Source organism: Tyto alba, unplaced genomic scaffold (assembly GCF_018691265.1).
Source record: "Tyto alba isolate M040663 unplaced genomic scaffold, T.alba_DEE_v4.0 Super-Scaffold_21, whole genome shotgun sequence".
Lineage (NCBI taxonomy): Eukaryota > Metazoa > Chordata > Aves > Strigiformes > Tytonidae > Tyto > Tyto alba.
In genome coordinates, this window is record NW_024881295.1 from 5,678,542 (window position 1) to 5,700,329 (window position 21,788).

At 40.4% G+C, this 21,788-nt stretch overlaps 1 protein-coding gene across 2 annotated transcripts; it reads right to left on the reverse strand.

Moving 5' to 3' along the window:
- Positions 1-1,137: 1,137 nt before the first annotated feature.
- Positions 1,138-21,699, reverse strand: TTC38 (tetratricopeptide repeat domain 38). Of its 2 annotated transcripts, XM_042795205.1 has the most exons (15): positions 21,620-21,672; positions 18,019-18,048; positions 17,821-17,898; positions 17,285-17,366; positions 16,763-16,934; positions 15,592-15,765; positions 13,544-13,619; positions 12,286-12,405; positions 9,162-9,221; positions 8,001-8,039; positions 7,067-7,148; positions 5,961-6,126; positions 3,041-3,200; positions 2,687-2,760; positions 1,138-1,876 (listed from the first exon to the last, which is right to left on the reverse strand). In XM_042795205.1, exons 1-15 carry the CDS (start codon positions 21,641-21,643, stop codon positions 1,783-1,785), a joined length of 1,431 nt encoding a protein of 476 aa, XP_042651139.1. In that variant the 5' UTR covers positions 21,644-21,672; the 3' UTR covers positions 1,138-1,782. The 2 variants fall into 2 exon arrangements, with proteins under 2 accessions (XP_042651139.1, XP_042651140.1); XM_042795206.1 differs by lacking the exon at positions 18,019-18,048 and having other exon boundaries at positions 21,620-21,699.
- Positions 21,700-21,788: the final 89 nt, after the last annotated feature.

Below are 21,788 nucleotides of genomic sequence, written 5' to 3' on the forward strand. Positions count from 1 at the left end.
CCAGCAGATTTCTCAGTTTTTTTTCCCTAGTAACATTTATTATATTCCTTGAGTAAAAAAGTATGTGTCTAAAGTCATTGCTTGAAATGCACTGATTAAAAATAATAATAAAAATCTGGCTCACTCTGTGCTAAAGTTATGACAGTCACAGCTGGACAGATAAATTGATGGAGCTGAAGAACAGGGAACTAGGACTGTCTGCATGATTCAAAAGGCAAGGATGCAATACCCTTACCTGGTTTTGCAAATTATCATTGATTTAAAAATAAACTATTTTTCCCTCAAGTGATGGCTGGGGGAAGAAGGGTGGCAACGAGGCACTTTTCCATGTCTTACTCCTCCACGCAGGAGCTGCAGGGGCAGCACAGGGCCAGTTATGAAAGTGCTTTTTTAGGTCAAAAAGAAACTGTGTGTGGGGCTGGGGCTGCTGTGGGACGTGGGGAAGAGGCAGAGCTGGGCAGGAAGGAGGGGCAGGCACGTGTGTGTCCAGGAGAGCTTGCAGATGTGATACCAAATGCAGAGCTCGGGTGGTTGAAGAGTGGGGCATTTCTAGTAGTGAAGGAGAGAGGCAGCATTAGCTCAGCTTTGGTTTGAAGTATCACCTTTCCCTTCATTGGGCATTTCAGGATTACTGTGCGAGCTCTGCTATGCTGCAGGGATCCGGAGGCACCAGAACTTCACCGAGGTACATGGCTCGTATTGTGCCTCATTTCCAGCACCAAAGCTTCACTTCTCACACGTGTCACATCACTTGTGCTGGGACAAAGCTTTGTGCCAGTTCCCCTTAGCTCTCTTTCTGTGGCAGAAGCTCCCTTCCAGTCTCTACCAGCTCTGAGATACCTCGATGAAGTGCACGTTTTAACATTGGTTTTAAACTCTACTTTGCTGACATGTAGGAACTCATGCTATTGGGATGGTAGTATGTCCTGACTTTCCAAAAGCTCAGGTGAGCACAAAGACTCCAGTCCAAACTGCCATTGAGATGGTACTGGTTTAGCTGAAATCCAGGCTTTTTTTTTTTTTTTTTTTTTTTTTCCTGAAAGACTTAAAAGTCCCAAGGGAGCACTCGTATTAGAATAGACGCAGTCAACTATTATGCCTCTTGCCTGGTTTCATTCACGTAGTAATTTCAGAAAGCTCTGAGGTGCTATATTGAAAATAAGAGGTTTAACATTTAGGTGCTATATTGAAAATAAAAGGTTTAACATTTTATAGGGGGAGTTTAAAAATATGCACCTGGAAAGAGATCCTGAATGCAGACAGATCTGTAATGCCAGAGTCTGTGACTCATGCCCAAATGGACTGGAAGCTTGATATGGAATTCAGTTGATGCCTGTATTGGCTCTGGCCCCCTACGTTCCTATTAGTTATGTTTAAAAAGTCCATTTGAATTACCTGAGCAATTAACTGATTATTTAACATATTAATGAAGTAACAAGTTGGGCCAACAAATGACTGAAATTCAGGCACTGTTACTCCACTGTATATAATCAGGGTCAGAGGGAACTTTCAGAAAAATATACCAGAAAAGCAGTGCCCCAGGAAGCTCTAGAAAGCTGTGCGTTAGCACCAGGTTATCTTCTTCCTTCTTGTGGAATCGTCTAAGGTACAACCTCTTGAAACACAACAGCTCTGTATTTTAAGAGAACTGTTGTCAGATCTCTGACTTACCTACCGTGAATCTCTAGCATGGTTTACAGCATAGCACCCCTCCACTCCCTGCACCCAGACTTTGATTGGTAAGCTTATTGCTCTTTCAGCTGAAGCACAGATGAAAGGTTTTTATGCCATTGAATGAACGGCTGCTGCCTTCCTAATAAGTCGCTCCGTCATTGGTGAATTTGGTCTCATCACATCCCGTTCTCTCAGGAGGCACCTGAGAAAGGAGAAGAGGCAGGAGAGAAACACGAAGGTCATGAGTATATCCGTTTTCCTGTGAGATCACCAACAAGATCCTTGTAAGAGGAGGAAGACAGTACGTAAGGACCTGCTCTTGAGGTGCAGATTTCCCTTATTGGAAACATCTGGCCCAGCAGTAAGTTTAGGCAGAACAGCATTGCTCTCAACACTGACAGAAACTGAAAATGAGCACCCAGAGATCAGGGGGCACAGAAGAATCATTTTGATATTGTACCTAATTTTTATGTTTCAAGGAAACCTCAGGAGGGAAACAGTCAAGGTTTCGTATTTTCCCAAGGAGCCACTATTTTAAGTGCACAGGCAGACCCAGCCACTACAACAGAACTCGGTACGGGTGAATAAGCAGCAGCTACGATTTCACCAAACAAGGCTCTTGTGATCTGTACTACAGCAAGCTCACGTATCAGACTCTGCAAGTCTTGTTTCCCAATAAAGCAGATGTCATCACTAGGACAGGTTTGATTTTCAGCAGTTCACAGGAGTCCATTACGTACACTGATCAACAGGCAGGAGGCCACATTTTAAGACAGAACCATTTGAAAATCAACTGTCCTTGAACAAATACAGATCATTCACCCAGACCACGAGAGTGTACTTTTGGATTGGAAGCTATTATTGCACCTTTTATCCTAGTTAAATGTTGCTACATTTAACACAAACGCTCACATATAATTTTAGCCTTCATTTATTGGTTTGAGTATACTTGCTAATTCTTGCTTTTAGTAACACTACTACTTCAACAAATATTGATCAGAAGTACTCTCACCTTGCAAGGTTTTGTTTGGCTTGTGATTTAGAATTTAAAGCAGCATGAATCAGTAACTGGCTGAAAACATCCCTCTGAAAAAAGAAGTCAGCAAAAATACAAAGTCAGAAGTAGCTTATAAAGCATTGCTGGTTACAATACCTTGTTTACCAAATTATTAAAACCACTGAGGAAGGAAACGTATCAACAAGAAAAATCAAATAGCTAACACTGCTAGTAAGTGTAAATGGGATTCAGTCACAATCAGAGTTTAGCTTTTCACTTTATAAGAATTAAGTGTTAACAAAGTGCCTAATGGAGGCTACTAAAAGAGGATTAAGTCACATCAGAAAGTCTCTTATTGATTTCCTTTACCTGCGCATTACTGCCTCCCAGTTGGATTAGCTGATAACGGATTGGGTACAGCAGGTCTACAGCTTTGTCACAATTTCCCTTTTCGAACTCTACAAAAGCCTGGCACAGAGGCAACCCCAGACTAGGAGCCAGGGAAAGCTCATGGTCTTCACAAGGTGCTCTGTAGAATGAGAAAGTGGTTAACTCCCACAAGTCAAATTATAAATATGCATATTTCAGTGCTAGTCTGTCACTGCCTGCAGACAGATTTTTTTTATTATTATTTATTTAACTGTAAAAAAGCCTAATGTTTCATTTATTTTTTTTAGAGAGTATCTTTTGGTGTGATTATGTTGCTTTCACCTTTTTGTTACTCATCGATCAACCAGTTTTCATTCTGAATATATCCACAAAAGGCACGAGCCCAACCCCTCCTGCCTTTGCAATAAACAGTTTTGGCTAGAAAAGTGAAAAAAATGCAGTTTCTCTTCTGATAATCTCACCAGAACATCCTACTGCTAGTTCTTTAACTGCCCTCACCCCTGCCAAAAGTGGCAATCAGTCCCTTGCAGACAGCTCCAAATAATAATCTTGCAAACCAGCTCACCGCACAGCCCAGTGCCTCGCTGCCTTTGTAATATTTTTGTATTCCCAGTGACAGCTCTCAAAGTCTGCTCTTTTTTTCTAACCATGACAGAACAGCTAGCTCTTCAGTTACTACTTCTTTTCTAGGGCATGTATCCTAACCCATCTAAGAGTGGAAGAGGCATACTGCATGATAATACGCCTGCAGACAACATATACGTTTTAGCAGGCGTCCTTACCAATATTAAAAAAAAAAAAAAAAAAAAGTAAAAACACGAGTAACCGAAGTGTGGCTCTTTGGTCTGTAGACAATACCTCTGCAGGACAACGTGGAATTGTGTTTTTCCACTGCTACAGAAGCAGCTGACAGGGATCAGGCTTTGGAGGTAGTGCCACTTCAGTGCCAAAGGTTGGCTGGCAATACGAGGGGAGGAGGGCTTTCTATCCCAAGCAATATAAATGACTCCTGAGCATACAGCGCAAGGTTCAATTCCATACATTCTATCCATTGTTTAGAACAGATTTTTCTGTAAATTTTCCAATTAAATCTTTAACACTACCTCTGTTTTGAGTGCTTGCAATGACAGCCGAGAGTCACACTCCTGCACTAGTACCTTAAATTTACCAAACCCAGAGCATACTCTGTGCTCTCCTCCTTGAGTCAGTATTACAAATTTCCCATTTCTTCCACTAGGTCCATGTTGATTTTTCAGTATGCAGTGTTGCCCTACGTGTTTATCATTCCTTAAGCAAAATATGGCATCCTGGAAAGTTAGAAGTGCACAATGGGTGTGCATTTCAAGTAAGCAGATTGACTTTAACAATTAAAATGATGAAACAATTCTTCATCTAAACATTCGTTCCAGCTCTCTGAGAAAACACACAGGAATGGAAGCTGATTTTCATTTTCCTTTCTCTTGCAACTGCTCTGAAGTATTGATTCACATGAAGAACAACATAGCCCCTGCGTTAACTAGCACTTCCATCCATGAAAATAAGCATGTGATACCAACCACCAGAGAGCGCCATGGAAGGCTTTACAAAATAAATTCTTGTCAACTTTAAATCACAAAAGCTAAGGAAAAATATTAATGAAAAGCCAAGCATGACTGCTGTTTGTGCCGAAGTTTTATGACTGCTTTTTTAACACGTACAAAATGCATCTTAGCTAGCATTTAGCTATTACGTATTTGTGATACACATAAATTAATCCATTCATTAATACAATCCCTTCATTTTACAGTCTGTTTTCTCAAACAATAAAATTAAGCTTTATAATACTGCAAACTACAGCTAAAAATGTACAGCTGTATTACTACAGAAGGCTGAACACACAGGCAAAAGGAAGCACTGGGTGAAAGGATGTGTACCATATGTTCATTAAAGCTTCCCTAAAGTGGTGTGCATGTGCTATTTTATATACTTACATATATTTATATACTTATATAAAAGATATTTGCCATTTCCTACTTTAGTCAAATCAGACATGCTTAGGCTTGATTTGACAGTTATTTGTTTTCATAGGTATTCCTAAAAAATACATTTCTTTTTTATTATTTTTGATTCATGGGTATTACAGTCAGGAACAAATAGTGAAAATTTCAGGTTCTCTTTCCTTCTTTTTCAAGGCAAGGGAAGCAATAAGTGCTGAAACAGAGGAAAAACAGGGTGTGGGGGAAGTAAATTGCATTTGAAGCATCTATGTATCAACCCCTCAAAAAAAAAGCAATTTACAGTTATTTAATACATAAGGGAACACAAAAAAACCATTCTTTAGATGAAATACTTAAATATTCAAAATTTTCAGATAATTTAATTTGAAAGGAAAACATACTCTATTATTACTCTAGCAGTACTTTAAATACAACTTCCTGCAGAGGTACTTCACAGCACATCAGACAGTAGCTATTAGAATATCACTACCAGGTAACGCTCTATTATTAAAGAACCTTTTAAACCAGCGCAAAAAAGAATCACCATAGAGAGCCGACATATATTGTAGGATGCCCTTACTAATATGCAGGTGACATACTTTATTCACTGTACATAACATGCTTAGTGTCAATCCACTGAAAGGAATTATATACAGCAATTGTTCAGTTATTGTCCATGACCCCAAACATAAGAGATTTCTGCTTAACAAGATCAGAAACCCCTCTAGATGTTAACTCAAAAAAGAAATAATTATAGGAATCTCCTAACTGGAGATTTGCCTATTTAAACCAGGCATGTCCCAGTGACATGCTAAAGCAGAGGAGAGTATGTTGTAGTGCTTCGGCAAGCCAGAGGCATTATCACCTTAAAGTTCAGAGGACAAAATATTTATTGAATTGAATACTTTAATTCACTTGCTTACTTGGCAAGTTCCTGAAGAGTCGTTAAAAGCTCATCAGTAGTTTTGTGGTCTTTGGCTCCAAGTGAGGACATCAAGATGTGCACATCATTGAACAGAAGGATGTGATCTCTGGTGTGCTTCTTTGTAAGCTTGAGAACATTGTTCCACCTGTCTCCAAGCTTTACACCTAAGAGTAAAAAATATTTTTCTCAATAAAAATACCATATGCAAAAAAGCATGACTCTGCCATACACCTGCAGTCACCCAGGATAAACAGCATTCCTATTAAACTCAAGAAAACATTCCCTGATGTGGCAAAATTTATACAGCAATGCTCAGCTGCAGCCTGCAGTATTTGGGCAAAGAGTTTACTGACTGTCAGTAATTCATCACCAATATTCTAGATCGCTTTACATGAGGTTCTGGCTTTATTATGAGATTGCTCATGTCTCCCTGGAGATGATGCTCACAATTAGTCATCTGTAGCAATCAAAAACCAGAGTGGTAAGATGCATTTCATAAACAAACCCAGTGCATCATTAGTGTTTTAGAAGAATACTGTAAAAATAATGCCCATCCCTTGTTGCCCCCCCTTCGTGAACTCTAGTGTATAAACACAAGCTTAAAAAAGTTAAGGAGAAATGCCAGTGAGTTGAGAGAGTATACAAAAGCCAGAGGCTAATACACATGTACTAGCTATTTCAATCCGTAGCAAAACAAAGTATATAACTTGAAATTTACTTCAAGGAAGGTCTGCAGCTTTTTAGAGGCTTATGCACTTCATTGTTCAGCCTCAAATCTCCAGGGACAACAGAAGTGAATTTGTCAAAAAAGAAGTAGGTGACCTATGCTAGCTTGAGTTGAATGAAATACCATCCTGGCATGGGGAAAAAAAAAAAAAAAAAAAAGCTCTTGGGAAGAATAAAGGTTATGGACATTATTATGAGTTTCATATTGGAGGCTTTTCTCAAGAGCAGAACAGAAGATTTCTTTCGTAACACTGACCAAGCTTGCTATATATGTATATTTAAATACTTCTCCAACATGCAAGGCGGGGGAAGGGGGGAGGCAACAAGAAAACTGTTCCCCTTACAGTTTTAAAAAAGGATGGCAGGTGGATACCCTACCTTCCAGGTGAAGCCTGTAGAGCATCGAACAGTTATCTACTACATCCAGCATGCTTCCACTTGACAGACACCGGGGAGCAATCTGTAATCACAGGTATTCATAAGCTGCCTGACTTCTGTGCCAGTGGGAACTTACTCAGATAATCAAACTTATTTTCACAGCAGAGAATTAATTTTACCTTTTTTATTCATTCAAAAATACCTGTTTTGCAATAGCCCTAATTGCATCTTTCCTGAATACAGCAATTTGCAATGACAAACACACTGCTTCATTTGTGGTGTTCTCCCTGTCATGAAGTTAAACTCAGTAAGTATGGAGAGTCAGAAAAGTATTTTATTTTTTTCCAAAATAGTGCCATAATTATTATTTCACTTTGCTGAGGTTAGTGGACAGGAGTCTGCCCAGCAGCTTTCTTAATGCTTTCATTAGTTTCATAATCCTTACAAAGATATGTTATCCTATCTAATTTGATATCGCTTATTTACAAAGATTGTGTTGAAACCCAGACAGTAAAGAACTATAACAAATTAACTAGGAATGAAAATACATGATTCTGGGGACTTAGTGCCTAGCATGCAAAATCAGTTATTTGTACAGGTAACTTGACTTTATAGAAAAAAATACTTTGCATTCTTTTAAAAAGCATGAATAAGAAACACAGACAGAATGGAAAATGGTACCAGCAGTGCCACTGTAGCTCTTTCAAGCACAAGTGTAAGAAACACTTGAACTATGTAACACACAAGACTTCTGGGCATTTTACCCGAAAGCACTGAGGAAGTTTCCCTAAAAAACTGTAACAGCAGGTGTAAATAATATATATGCATATATAGCACACTGTGATAGGTTTCAATCCCATACAGAAAAAAGGAAGAAAGCACATATTGTGGTCTTAAGCATGTTCTCAGTAAAGAAAAAAAGGTCCCTACTCACATGATTGTCATAAATTGTCAAAGCGGCCTCATATTCACCCTGTAAAATCAAATGAAGACTGCATGGTTAACGCTCAGATAGAGTAACCAAAAGTGACTGATAGTAACCAAAGACATACATACAGCATATGTTTCAGTCATAGATACCATAATATTACTTCACAACTGCCTCCTGACTTGATCAAAATAAACCGAGTCAAGGAAACCTTGAGGTATTAAAAGAATGGAGCCTAAAATAAACCAGGATTTACTAGGCAAAATAATCAGTATGTTTAGGTTTCATTTCATCAGAGGTACCAATACTGGTATAAGTGACACATGAAGGAGAAATACAAGGTGTTGCCTCTCATTCTAATGTTCCTTTCGGGGATTTTTGCAAAAATTAGTGCATCCCATGGCATATGCAAAGAGTTAGGAAGAAAAAGAATTCTAAGGAGACTACAAAAAAGTTGTATAAATAGAGGGTGGCAAAATAAAGAAGCTATTCGAGTACTATTGAGAATTATGCTCCTTCTATGTAAATAGTACTGAACACACGCAAGTTACTCTGTTTTCTGACAGAAGTACACTGCCTTCCCAGTGATGGCACATTTATCTCCTTAATGAACTGAACCCCAAAAGTACCAAGCATCATTAAATCCAAAGAGATTCTGCACTGCAATCTGACAGGTTGGGTAAAATTAGAACAATTTTTAAACGGTTTCAATAACAAGAATTAGTAACAATAATGATTAATAACATTGGTGACCAAATTTAGAGCTTACTGTCTCTTTCTTATCATCAGCAAATTTTGGGGCCAGCAAATTATTGAATTTGAAGAGAATTTTCTTAATTTTTGACTGAAAATTAGAGATCCAAATTCATCTTTCTATCAAATAACTGCCAAGTATGATTAGTGAGACTATTTGATCTTCAAACATGCAATAGTCTCACAGCAATTTTTCAACATTCTAACAAAGATCCTGGAACCTTCACCAATGTAATTAAAACTTCTGAAAATAATTGTAAAAAAAGGACTAGCTTGTAAAAACGGCATTATGCTGTTTTATAAAAACATCCCTTTAAATAGCTGAAAAAAACCTACAGATGTTAGGTCTGCCTTTTAAACAGCATTAGCTGAATTATCTGGACCGTAAAACACTTGTATGAAAATATCACATACCTTTTCAATAAAGTATAAAGCCCAGTGCCAGTAATTGTGGCAAGCAAGCATATCACTGTTCTGGGGAAAAAAAAAAAAAAAAAAAAAAAAAAGAAGAGAAAGTATTATTTACAAAATAACTTTCCATTGAAACATACCTACTCAGATTTCCGTTTCCTTCTTCAGCAAAACTGAGTATTTAATGAGACAGAAGAGACAAGAACTTTAAATCAGCTGGGCAGGATACCTTCTCATTTGACACATCTGTCACTGCAGCTATTCAGGGAGACACCTCAAAAACAAGGTATCCCCCATGTCATTTTCCAGAGAATAATTTCACTTGGATGCCTCAGAATTCACCCTTCTGCAGCACATTTTTCTTCCTTAGCAAAAACCCCCACATCTAGAACAAGAGTAAGATTTGACTCATCTAAAATGTAGGTGTCTTGCCTAAAGTAACCTGGATAGATAGTGGAGAGGGATACCCACCTTACGAGGGCCCTTCATCCCACCTATTTAGACACCCATCTCAGACAGAGGGGAATCACTTCTTAAACATATGTTTTACTACAGACGAGAGGAGCTGCACTGGATACCAAACACAGTGGCAGTTCATCAGATGAGATGAATCTTTGCTGGCCTGTACCAACTTTGCACTGTCCTCTTCAGCTGGCACCAGAACTTCAAATACTCCTCCCTAGCCTGCACTACAAGCCAATGTCATTGCAGTTCATTTTTATGACTGCATTGAGAATAGACAAACAGGAATATAATTCCATAATCCTTTGGTGAAAATTAAAATACCAGAAAGGTTCAGCCCTCTCCTCACGTTCTCCCCCAGTGCTGCAGTTAATGTTCTGACAAAAGGAAAAAGCATCTTCATTTTCATGGTGACAACTGTAACACCCACTTTCAGGCAGCACAAAGGTTTCCAGTGAATGTCAGAGCTTTATGGTGTTAAGCTAAACATTCTAGTAACCTTTACTTGTTTAATATTAAATCACAAACCAAACCCGAGCAACTGAAGTGTTAACTGCCTGCCACAAACTTGGTAATATCAAGTTTAATATCATACTACCATTTCAAATGTCATACAAACAAGAACATGGGATTAACTCACTAAATAAAACAAAACCTCTTTCATGCTGCTGATTTTGAGTTCTGAATGAGATTAAATTGCTGAAGGAGAAGTGGCCTTGTAAAATAAATAAATAAAAGCAGGCTGTGGGAACTCACCACAACAGCTTAGGAGAAAAACCACTGCCATTTAATAATAAACAGCACTAGCAGAGAGGGAGAGGTCCTCTCTGGCAAGATAATTTGCCCCTTTTGATTTTTTTCTGAAATATACATAAAAAACAAATGGCATCTGATTTCTGGGGGGGGGGGGGGGGGGAGGGGAATGCAGGGGAAAGCGCCTGGAAGAATAAATAAAATAAAATACTCTGTAAAGAAAACCTGTACAAAATCTTTGCCCCTCTTATTGGGAAGGAAGGAGATTAATTGAAAGCAACAGAAAGAGCCTGAATACTGTGGAGATACAAATAGATAATCCTGGTCATTAAAAGAAAACAAATAAAAATTTCAAATCACCAGGCCAAATACAAGCAATCTTAATAAAGCCCTTCAAGAGACCTGCTTTTTCTTCAGGTGCTTACAGTTTAACACTGTGTTCATGATGTTTAAGATGAAAAATACTGCACAGAAAAAGTGATTATACACATTATCATTATGACAATGTCAGCTGTTACAGATCTTAACTATACTGGGTCAGGCACAAAGGTACATTAGACAATTCTACTTACTGATCTTGCACTTTATTTTATTTGAATAAAGGCTATGAGTCACAGAGGCATGCAACTATTTTAAGAAACAGAGTTCAAAAATAGATCCAAAAGTCACTGATTGGGGGTTTTTAAGGCATCACCCAAACTGTCAGTCCCCTGCATCACTGTTTCATTAAAAATAATATATTAAAGGACAAAATGCTCTTTGGGAAATGACAGCTAGGAACCTCAAGCAAGGGCTTTCTGCCTGCACTTCCGAGCTCAATATCTGAATGCTTAACTTAAAAAAAAGTGCAAAATAAACACTCCTAGTCTCATTATCCAGCTCTGCTCTTTGTCTGAGGTGGACTGGTCAGCTCAGGTGACTCTAAAATAGACTCTTGTGGGTTCTAACAAACTCAAACCTCACAGCCTTCTGCTCGGAATATAACATACTTAATCACTGGGAAAACACATGCTGTTCAACACAAATAAAAATTAAGCTTCACTTACAGCAAAGAACCATATGACAGACTAATTAACCTGTTCGGTACTGTGAGAGATACTAAAATATGCTGGATATATAAAGTAACTTTAGTACACTAGAAAAGAGACAAAAGCATCATTGCTCTTTCCTTTACAGTTGACCTTTAAAAATCCTTCCCAGTCCAGAAGCAAACAAACAGGTCAGGAGTCTTCTAAAACATTTGATTTGACTGTGTCATTTCACACGTCACCTTAGGTTTCTGTGAAGAGATTTAACCAGGTTCCTTGACTGACTCTCAGTGCTCATCTCAGTCCAAGCAAAAAGCTTGTGAAAATACCAGTGGTAGTGGTCATTTTACTTTTATAAAACACAAAATAAATCACATCTGAATAAATCAAAATTTTCACATCTGGTGTTTCACCTGTCTGCAATGGCCACATCTTTATGAGATGTAAAATACCTTTTTCCTGGTGGAGGTGATTAGAAGCTACGTGCACACACACAAACCACACATAGTTGTTGAAAAGAAGTATTTACTACAACATTCCTAGCTAAAATAAGGCAGTGTGAGAGGACAGACTTCGTGTGAATCCTGGCCTATTGACAAGTTTGCCATGTCTGTAATCTCAGCAGCCATAGTAATGATGATTTAAAGCACTCCACAGTATGTGTCCCTCATAATATACCATTTTTTCCTGCCCCTTGCTTCAAAAGTAGCATTGGATAGTAACAGCACCTCAAGTGATGGTTTCTTCTCATACGTAAACTTTGTATTGCTTGTAACACATCAGCAGAAAGGAAGGAATTGCATGCAGAGGAATCAAGAATTTGGCTGAAGGAGATAAAGAAGACCTAGAAGAAGCTTTTTCAGAGATGCTACAAGAATGTTTACCTTCCAGTTGGTTTCCGTTTCCTTCATGAATTCTAACCCTTTCTTCACCTCTGCTTTCATTTCATTTATGTGAGCTACAGTATGAACAGACCATGCATCTGTCTGATTTATAGCCAAAGCCTGTGAGTGAAAAAAGGGAAAATGAGATGAAGCTTACAAACTTGCAAATAACGTTATTTATCACTGCTGATACAGAAACAATAGACTAATTTTTATTTGTTGCATGTTAAGTACATCCCTGTACCATTCCAACTAACCACAGCCAGGCAGAAAAGGAAGAAAATGTTTATTGGCTGAGTTCACTTCCCAGCTTCTACTGCATAGAGATGAACACCTGCAAACCACTTTAAAATGCAGGGTTTGATGAAGATTATCAAACTACATTTTATTTCACAGACATGCATCAGTATCAGCCATGAAAGAATTGCATGCACAGGCACAATATATTCCATGACACAGTGCCTTGCAGGTAATCATTTCTTCTTCAACAACACGGCCAGCCCTAAGTATTCAGCATATTTCTCTTTCTTGCTCCAACAACTCCCACTGGGTTTTAAGCATTTTGTGAGGTTAGTCATTAACCCAGTAAATGTTAAATGTTAACGTTTAGTCTTTGTTGTCACTTTCAGCAATTTGATGTAACAGAAATTTGGAAAAAAAAAAACCATTAGAGATTAATTATATCTGAGACTCCTGGAGGACAGGCATAATCCTAAAGACTGGAGAAAGTCAAGTATAATTAGTGTCTTCATAAAAAGGAAGCAGGCCAGCTAATATTGATCCACAGGAACATTGTACAGTTAATTGTTCAATAATCCAGAAACAGGCACCTGGGAAAAAAGGGAGGGGGAAGCCAAACAGGATGGATTGTCAAGAGCACATTACACCAAACTAATCCAACATTCTTTAATAGGAGCAAAGAGCCAATTACACGAGGGAAACAGCTGATGGGATAATATATGAATTTTATAGGGGTATTCTGACACAGGCATGATCATAAGCAAGTGAAGGAAATACAGTCAAGATGAAACTGCCATGGTATGGCATAAATGTGGGAATCTTTCTAAGGAATAGTTAGCAATAGTCTCTTATGAAACTGTGAGCATTTCCCTGTTGAGCCTTATCTCTTTGCTACCTCTACTAACAACTGCGATGATGGAGAAAGTTAGTTCATGGCACCCACACAAACCACCACCCAGAGATAGAGACTGTGTTTAAGAACTCTAAAACCTTTTAGCACCAATAGCAGGCAGTTTACCTCATGGGCAAGCTCCTCAGCACGATCAAAAAAGTTTGTTTCCATGAGTCCAAAAGAGTAGTAGCCCTTCACGTAGCTAAGCAAAAGGGGAAAAAACAGCACATCATCCCTTTAGAGCTACATTTAATCTAGGACTGAAAATTGTATTAGAAGTAACATTTAATTCAAAACAGTCCTTACAATGTAAGTTACAAGGAGGGTGCAGGCTTGCAGAATACAGAACAACTAAGTAGATCTCAGAGCAAATGAGAGGCCCAGAGACACCAACATGGGAAACAGTAACAAGATGCACAACACCAGTGTTTTGAGAACTGCCATTTACATCTTCAGATAAACTGGAATTAAGAGTTGCACAGAACAATCTGCTGATCTCCATAACAGTTGCAGGATGCAGAAGTAGAAGGTCGGAAGCAAGCCAGTGCTGTCACCAAAGTTATCTGAGTGTCCTGAAAGCAATACATGAGCCTAGCCTTCTGCACTTTCCCCAGCACCACAAAACTACAGGAGAGTTCTTTTATGTGAAGTGGTCCCTTAAAACTGGTTGTAAAGCATCCCCATAAAGCCATAAAGGCCCAACATAAAGGAAAATTAGGGCTGTTATATGCTTTTACAAACATATCTGATGCAGTAATTTTAAGAAATATTTAACAGTGCTATTGTATTTGCAGAGTCATAGATTGCAAAATACAACAGAATGTTTCTGCTCCTCAAAATACCTGTTGGGATTTTGGTTTTAAACTCCTAAGGCAAAGGAACTACTAAAACATGTGGGGTATGTTGCAACTGATTTATGTCATGGATCCAGATGAATAAAAGTTGATTTTATTTTTTTTTTTTTGCCAATATATCAATTCACATGCAACTCTATATGCCTCTAAGTTTGAGGACAAGGGGTACTTGCCAGGTTTTCATACTTCAAGAAATGTTTGGCATATCTTGGTTGTTTCCTGTTGTTTTACAGTTAAGTGGACAACAACCTGCACTTTTGTAGCATGGTGTCTAGAAAAGTTTCTAAAAATGCAGGCAAAACTGCTAAGTTGTCTTACTTTCCCAGCAAACGAAACCGGAATATTGTAGCTAAAAAGAACTAAGGGTTTTAGACTTTTCTGAGTTGAGGTAACACAGCTGGAAAAACGATACTCCTGACACTACTTTTCTGTGCCATGAGATTGCAGCGTACTCAGTTAGCTGCTTTATTATGTTAGCATTCAGTCTGTATTCTCTGCACTGCTTGTGGAAGAAAAACAAAGGAGGCAAGATTGTGCTGGATAAGGAGGTACACAGTGCACTGGTGTACAGCAACGTTCATAAAATACTCAGAAAGTTATGGTTGTCTGTGGATCATCTATTCATCTATCTCTATGTCTTATAATTTAATGTTAATTTTTACATAAAGTTAAAAGCTTTCAAATAATTTAACAGGTCTTAAAAATAATTTAAAAAAAACAGTTTTTATTAACCATTCACTTGTCAATAGATTCAGACTACCCTGAATTAACTTTGGGAAACTGAAACTTTCAGGACTGAACTAAAGAAATGTTTAAAAATTCTGCCTTCCTGTCAGTCTTTGCTGCACCAGCTGTTATGGTATATCCCAAAGTTTTATTTCAGAACCACACTTTGGTGTTGCACATTACAACTCATTTCTTCCTTCCACTGACGTGCTCTATCACGCACAGTGTGAGCCTCAAGTGAGTAACTGGACACATAAAAGCCTGAAGAAGTTTTGCCACTGCCCTCCCTCACTGAGCACATGATTTTATCCTTTGTATTTTTGTTCTGTGTGTTATGTGTCATGTGCTATATTTGACAGCAAAATTTACTAATTGAGCCACGTCTCACTTAAGAAAAAACCCTCAACAACAGTGGCAAGAGGGATACAGGAGAGATGTTTTGGCTGTGGTCAGGTTTGATTCACTTCTAAGCCCTTGATTTTGTCTACATGTCTGTTTCCAACAGATCCTGTTATTTAGATGTGTCTGAACTTAAACCCATGAAGTACAGGCACACCAGATAAACAGCAATTTTCAAAATGAAGTATGACCCACCTGCTTAGTGGCACATCAGGTGTCCAGAAAGGATAAACCCTGGCAACAGAATCTCGCATCTGTATATGATGTCCCAGGTAGAAATAAGTGTCCTGGGAAAATTTGAGGGCTAGCAGGTCAGTTGGGTGGCTCTGAAGAATCTGTTCCCATAGATCACAAGCTTTCGGAAGCTGGCTAAAAATAAAAAAAAAATATTCTGATTGCTGAGAGAAGGCACGCATAACTGCCTCTACTGTTAGTTCTGAATTTATGCTATTCTGAAAAATAGAAAATTCAATATCAAATGACTTTTTTTCCTTGAAGCAATTTCTTAGTCTTTTTTGAAGTAATAACGGCATTATCTTCACCAAGCACCTTTTGGGAAATCTTTTGAAAGAAATGTCCTTGGGTTACAAGAGGTCACTGTAACATACAAGGAAAATTAAACAAGCTTAAACCATGAATCTAAAAGTTTTTCTACAAGGTTAAACAGTTTTTACAGGGACCTAACATAATTAATCTAACTTCACATGCACAAAGACACCTTCCCTCTCGTCTAATGGGAATCAAACCCATAGTAACAGGGCTTCAGTAGCTTCCTCTTTACCTTTGCTAAGAAATACGTGAGGTAAATCCATGCTCACCTGTTTGCTTGACAAACAAATCATAAGTGAATCATTATCCCATACTTTCTGCAGCACACATAAATTCATCATATTGAATGGAACAGTGAACCTCTACAGCACTTCTGACACTGCTATCTCCCTGTTTTACAGGGGAAATAGTTTTTGACACAGGGAGACAACAGCGAGAAGAAAAGTCTGTTTGTAGCTTTGCTTCTGTGGATCTGAGTCTGTGTTCTATTATATTGGACCTTACTGTAGCCAAATATTTAGTTTCCTAGTTCTAAACCCTATAGTCCACTGATGGATCTATGACAGATTTAAAACATGGAGTGCTTAATGATATGAAGCAGTGGCAATAGACCACTTTCCCTCCTATGGTGCTGCTCACTATCTAGTCACAGCACTTACAGTTTGGAGAGATAAATTCAAGAACAATCACTGACATCTCACCCTGACCCTTTGCTAGATGTCAGCTAATGTCAGGCAACACTGCTACCAACTATCGCTTCCACCCGTGGTAGCTAAAGCTCTTCACAGTCCTTTAAGTGGGATGACAGTGGACTTACCCCCTGGCAAACATGTCCAATGCTGACACATGAAGCTTCTCCCGCTCAGTCAGGGGCTGTGATTTTGAAAGCGTCGTCATCGTTCTCATCGCACTGTCCAGTTCTTTGTTGAGCCGCACTGAACTTCCAGTGCCAATCAACTCCAAACCATTAGCAATGACATGTCCCATTGCTACAGAAAACAGCGCATTACAAGTTGAGCTGTACAGCATTACATTCATTTCTACAGAAATACGAGGGGGAGTTGTTTATTTTAAACGAGACTGACTTGTAGTCACAGGGGGTCCAGAAAGTCTCGTAAGCCTGAAGTTAGAGGCTTTTCATGACAGCTGTTTAAAAAGACTTGAAAAAAAAAAAAAAAAAAAAACACAAAACCATCCCAGCTTGCTCTAGTTTCTGAAGAAGTTTTACAGAATTCTATTAAGCTGCCACCTTTCCCTTGCATAAACAAAGCAAGTTAAACACCAAGACACCAGGTATTACCAAGTACTTTCCATGCTAAAAATTAAAGATTATACTCACTAAACTTTGGATCTGCTGCTTTTAACTTGGAGAGACATCCCTCAATACCTCCAAGGCTCTCATTATTGGTCCAAGTTGCATACTGTGAAAGAGAGAGAGAGAGAGTCGAGAATGCCTGATGATATTGGGCTTCTTTTCATTCTCCTAGGTGTTTAAAGTTCAAAAGTAAGCAAGGCAAATGACTAAAAGACCAACTTTGCATGCAGATAGAGTTAGCACAGTAGGAAAACAGAAAAACTGTTTTCTTTAATGTAGTTTAGCTACCAGCAGAACTAAAACACGTGGATTTCTGTGTGGTTTCTGTCAACTGGTTGATTCTCCAGTGTCAAGTAGGATGAGCACACTGGCTGAGGTTTTCCCCACAGCTGCAGCACCCAGCATAGCCGTCTGCTACACGGGTTTTTGGCTGCCAGCTAATGGCTGAACTCCTGACTGTGAGGTGCTCTCAGCAGATAAATTTAAACACCAACTACAGCAAAGACTGTTTCATACATGAGTCCCTTCAAGTCACATTTTCTTACACTTCTCAGTCATACCTGGGTCAGCACAGCGTCAAATAGTTTACAGGCTTCATTGCTAGTCGTGGACAGAACAAGTCCAGCATCCTCCCAGGCCTGCACAACAAACAAATACAAACCCACTCATTTTAGACACTTGTTTTTGAGACTATGCTTTTTTTAATAAATAAATTTAAACAAAAGCTGAAAGGACAATGCAAGCAGACACACACAAACCTTTTGTGCAGTTGTAGTTACATCTGAAGACTCAATTCATTAGGGTTAGCAGTGGGAATAAAGAAGCAAAAATTACAAAGTATAATAGAAAATCTTGATGAGTTACGCATCTCATAACAAGACACCCATTCTTAATTCATTACAACTCAACTTTTGACTAGTCCCCCTGCTGAAGACACACTTCATGTGAAGTGGAGACATGGTAAAATAAACCCCTGCCTTTTTGTAAGTTAAACCAATACCTTAAGTAACTTGCAGGTCAAACAGCCTGGCAGAGCAAATCCACCAATTTGCTGGAGTTAAGCTACCAAAGAATTTGGACCACAGACTTGTTCATAGGCCTTACAAAAAGGAAGAACATGGGCATTTGATAAAGCTAAAATGCAAAGCAGAATCAGGCTGCCATAGTTTCCTAACAAGCTATGTAACACTGCCTGAGGTGCTACATCTCCTGGCTTGCTGCTGCAGAATTAAAAGTGTTCATTAGGCAGAAGTGCAGTTCACTTAATGGCGGAGTTAAGCTGCAGCAGCTATAGCACCCTGGTTCATGATTGTGACTTCAGTAACTCAGGCAACAAAATGAAAAATCCAATGTCTATTTCAAAATGCTTAACTTATTCATGTGTCTACAGCAAACAGGCATGTAATCCCTAGTTGCTTGCAGGCCTTCTTACCTACACAGGATGGCCACATAACCACACTGTCACCTCACAAGCTGAGGTGCTTCCCTTGGCAACCTACTCAGATATTTTTAAATAAAGTTTGGGTTTATTTCTAATAATCACTCTCCATTCAGCATTCTTATACTGCACCCATCATTGCCCTTAAGACTGTAAACGTCTCAAGCTAGGATAATTTTCTTCATAGTAGCTTGTATGATGCTGTGTTTTGGACTTGTGCCGAGAACAGTGTTGGTAATACAGGGATGTTTTCCTCATGGCTGAGCAGTGCTTACACAGAGCCAAGGCCTTTTCTGCTCCTCACAGCACCCCGCCAGCCAGCAGGCTGGGGGTGCACAAGCAGTTGGGAGGGGGCACAGCTGGGACAGCTGACCCCAACTGGTCACAGGGATATTCCACACCATATGATGTTGTGCTCGGCATATAAATCTGGGGAAAGGGGGGCACATTTGGAGTTATGGCATTTGTATTCCCAAGTAACCATTACGTGTGATGGAACCCGGCTTTCCCGGGCACGGCTGAGCACCCGCCTGCCCGTGGGAAGATATGAATGAATTCCTGGGTTCGCTTTGCATGTACATGCATCTTTTGCTTTACCTATTAAACTGTCTTTATCCCAACCCACAAATTTTCTCACTTTCACTATTCTGATTCTCTTTCCCATCCCACTGCAGGGGGGCTGAGCAAGTGGCTGGGTGGTGCTTAGTTGCTGCCTGGGGTTAAACCAGGACACAAGCACAGACTTACATTCAGCACACCATATACATTCCTGTTTAAGCATACACACATTTGAGGAGCTGCCCAATCACTTCAGCACCATTTTTATTCCGGTACATAGAATGTACAGGATAGACATAAAAAAAGACCTGGGGCAAGCCAATTCAGACTCCTTCTAATGGAGGATTAGTCCTTGTGGATGCTGCAAGAACTCAGCTCGTCTTATTTTACACTTTAATGTATTTCCTCATTCTAATGACCCAACTGTCAAAAATATTAAGCAAGCAGGGAAAGACATCTATGTTAATATATCCTAAAGCCTTCCCACTGTGATTGGATTAAAGGCTCACATTCCAGCAGCTCAGTTACTTGAGTGTTCAAATTGCAAGCCTGAAAGACTAGACCTGAATATAAAATTACAAGTTTTCTTCACAACTCATACTATATCCAGAAACAGCGTCAAGAAAAAAAGTCAAGAGGGTGGCAAGGTTAGGCCCGCTACTTACAGGCCACCTTTCAAGGTGCCCTGCAAAATAGGCCAGGAACCACTCTCATCACCAGTCATCAAAAACAAGCTCCGTTTCAAGCAACTCTCTTTGCCACTGGTCATTTTGCACAACAGCTTGAAGTACTTGCCAAGTAGAAAATGTCATCCCATTTTGAAGAGATCTGTTGCTGAAAGTCATAGGAATGAAAACGTCTGTGTGTAAGCATCAGAAAAAAAAAGCAGAACTAGGGTTAGTAAAAAAAGGCCTACATCCATCACTAAGGTCACTGCTGATCTAGTTGAGGTACGTGCTATTTTTATCCTCTCTAGAAAGCCTCCACTCTGCGAAGGGTACAGCCCACATAACACACTCCTCACTGGAAGACTCCCACTCCAGCAACAGGAGGATGGCAGCAAGGCTGCATCACATCACATATGTCGCTACTCTTCTTGGTAGTGCACCAGGACAACAGGCTGCAAGGAAGAACCACACCATAATAGCTGCTGACTCAAAAGAGACATAAAAGATCTGCTCCAAACCTAATCTGTTGTTGTCAACCAAGAACCAAAGACCTACAGGGAGCACAGAAGACCCAGCACCTCTTGTCCTCTGGGTCGTGCACAAGTGGTCCTGCTCAGACTATTTGAGACGCATGTCTCGGTGCTCGTCTGTACTCAGGTATCAGACTGTGTCTAAAGAAACCTATGAGAGAGGGAGTTGAGTAGGTAAAAATCAGCCTGGGCCATTTGTAAAACAGTTATCACCTCCCTTTCCCACAGAGGCTGCCTTTGAGTTCTGTTACACTAACTTCCCACAACCTTCCTCTCCAACTCCAGAGGAGACTCTTCTCTGCGATGCCTCTTGGAGGAGAGCACCATGGCCTTGGCTCTTACTGCTCCTTGGCAAGACCAAAGCCTTGCCCTTTCTCCTGCTTTAAGATAAGAGTTCAGTCACGGGATCTGGTGACTGTTTATTTGCACTTCTTTTTCCCTGCTAGAATCCCAGCTGGCTCTGAGAAATCTGCTCTTTGCGGGTTGCTACTAGCACATCCTCTATTACTCAAGTGGCAGCTCTCCAGAGCTCTGGTGCTTAGGCACCTATGACCCTTTTGGAAGATCTTCAAGACTTCTTTTTTTACACACACACACACACACCCCCACCTAATTAACCAAAAAACAACAGCAAAAGGAGCGACAGAGATCATGAACTTTGTCAGGAAGAAAGCATGCAAATGACTAATCAGTAACTAGCTCCTGCTGACAGATTTTGAACCCTTGGACTTGAAGTTAGTTTTGAGTTAAAAGAAGGCCTGACCCACTTTTGAGGCCCACCGAAAGGGCAGGTGAGCACCTGTGGGACCGGTCTGCACTACGAACAAGACCCAGCGACAGCCAGACACGGCTGTGCTTCCCCGGCGGGAGGGAAGGGTGCAGCGACCCGTCCCCATTTTCAGATCCCAGCAGCAGCCTCACCCCGCCCGAAATCCACCCCGAGCGCGGGGTTACCGGGGGGTTAAGGGAGATGAGCCCCAACAGCGGGGCTGCCCCTCCGCGCCCTTCCGTCAGCCGCAGCCGGGCCCGGAGGGGAGGGCACCGCCCGGCCCGGGGCGCCCGGCAGGAGCAGGGGCCGCGGAGCGGCGGGACCACGCTCGGTCGCTGCGGCGGGGCCGGGCGCCTCAGACCGTCCCGTCCCGCCCCGCCTCACGGCTGCCCTCACCTTGCAGTCCCTCAGCGGCGCCATGATCCCCCACGGCGGCTCCGCGCCTCCCGGCCCTGCGGCAGGAGGAGGAGGAGGAGGAGGAGGAGGAGGAGGAGGAGGAGGAGGAGGAGGAGGAGGAGGAGCCGGTGCCGGGCCAGCAGTGGGCGGTGCGTGGCTAGCAGTGGGG

Excerpts from the sequence above, each read along its gene's own strand:
- TTC38 (XM_042795205.1), bottom strand. The coding sequence starts at position 21,643 with ATGGCGCCGCTGAGGGACTGCAAG. Across the intron at positions 15,766-16,762 it reads TTGGACATGTTTGCCAGGGG|CCAGCTTCCGAAAGCTTGTG; the intron begins GTAAGTCCACTG and ends TTTTATTTTTAG. Across the intron at positions 7,149-8,000 it reads TGACAATTTATGACAATCAT|ATTGCTCCCCGGTGTCTGTC; the intron begins GTGAGTAGGGAC and ends CTGTGATTACAG.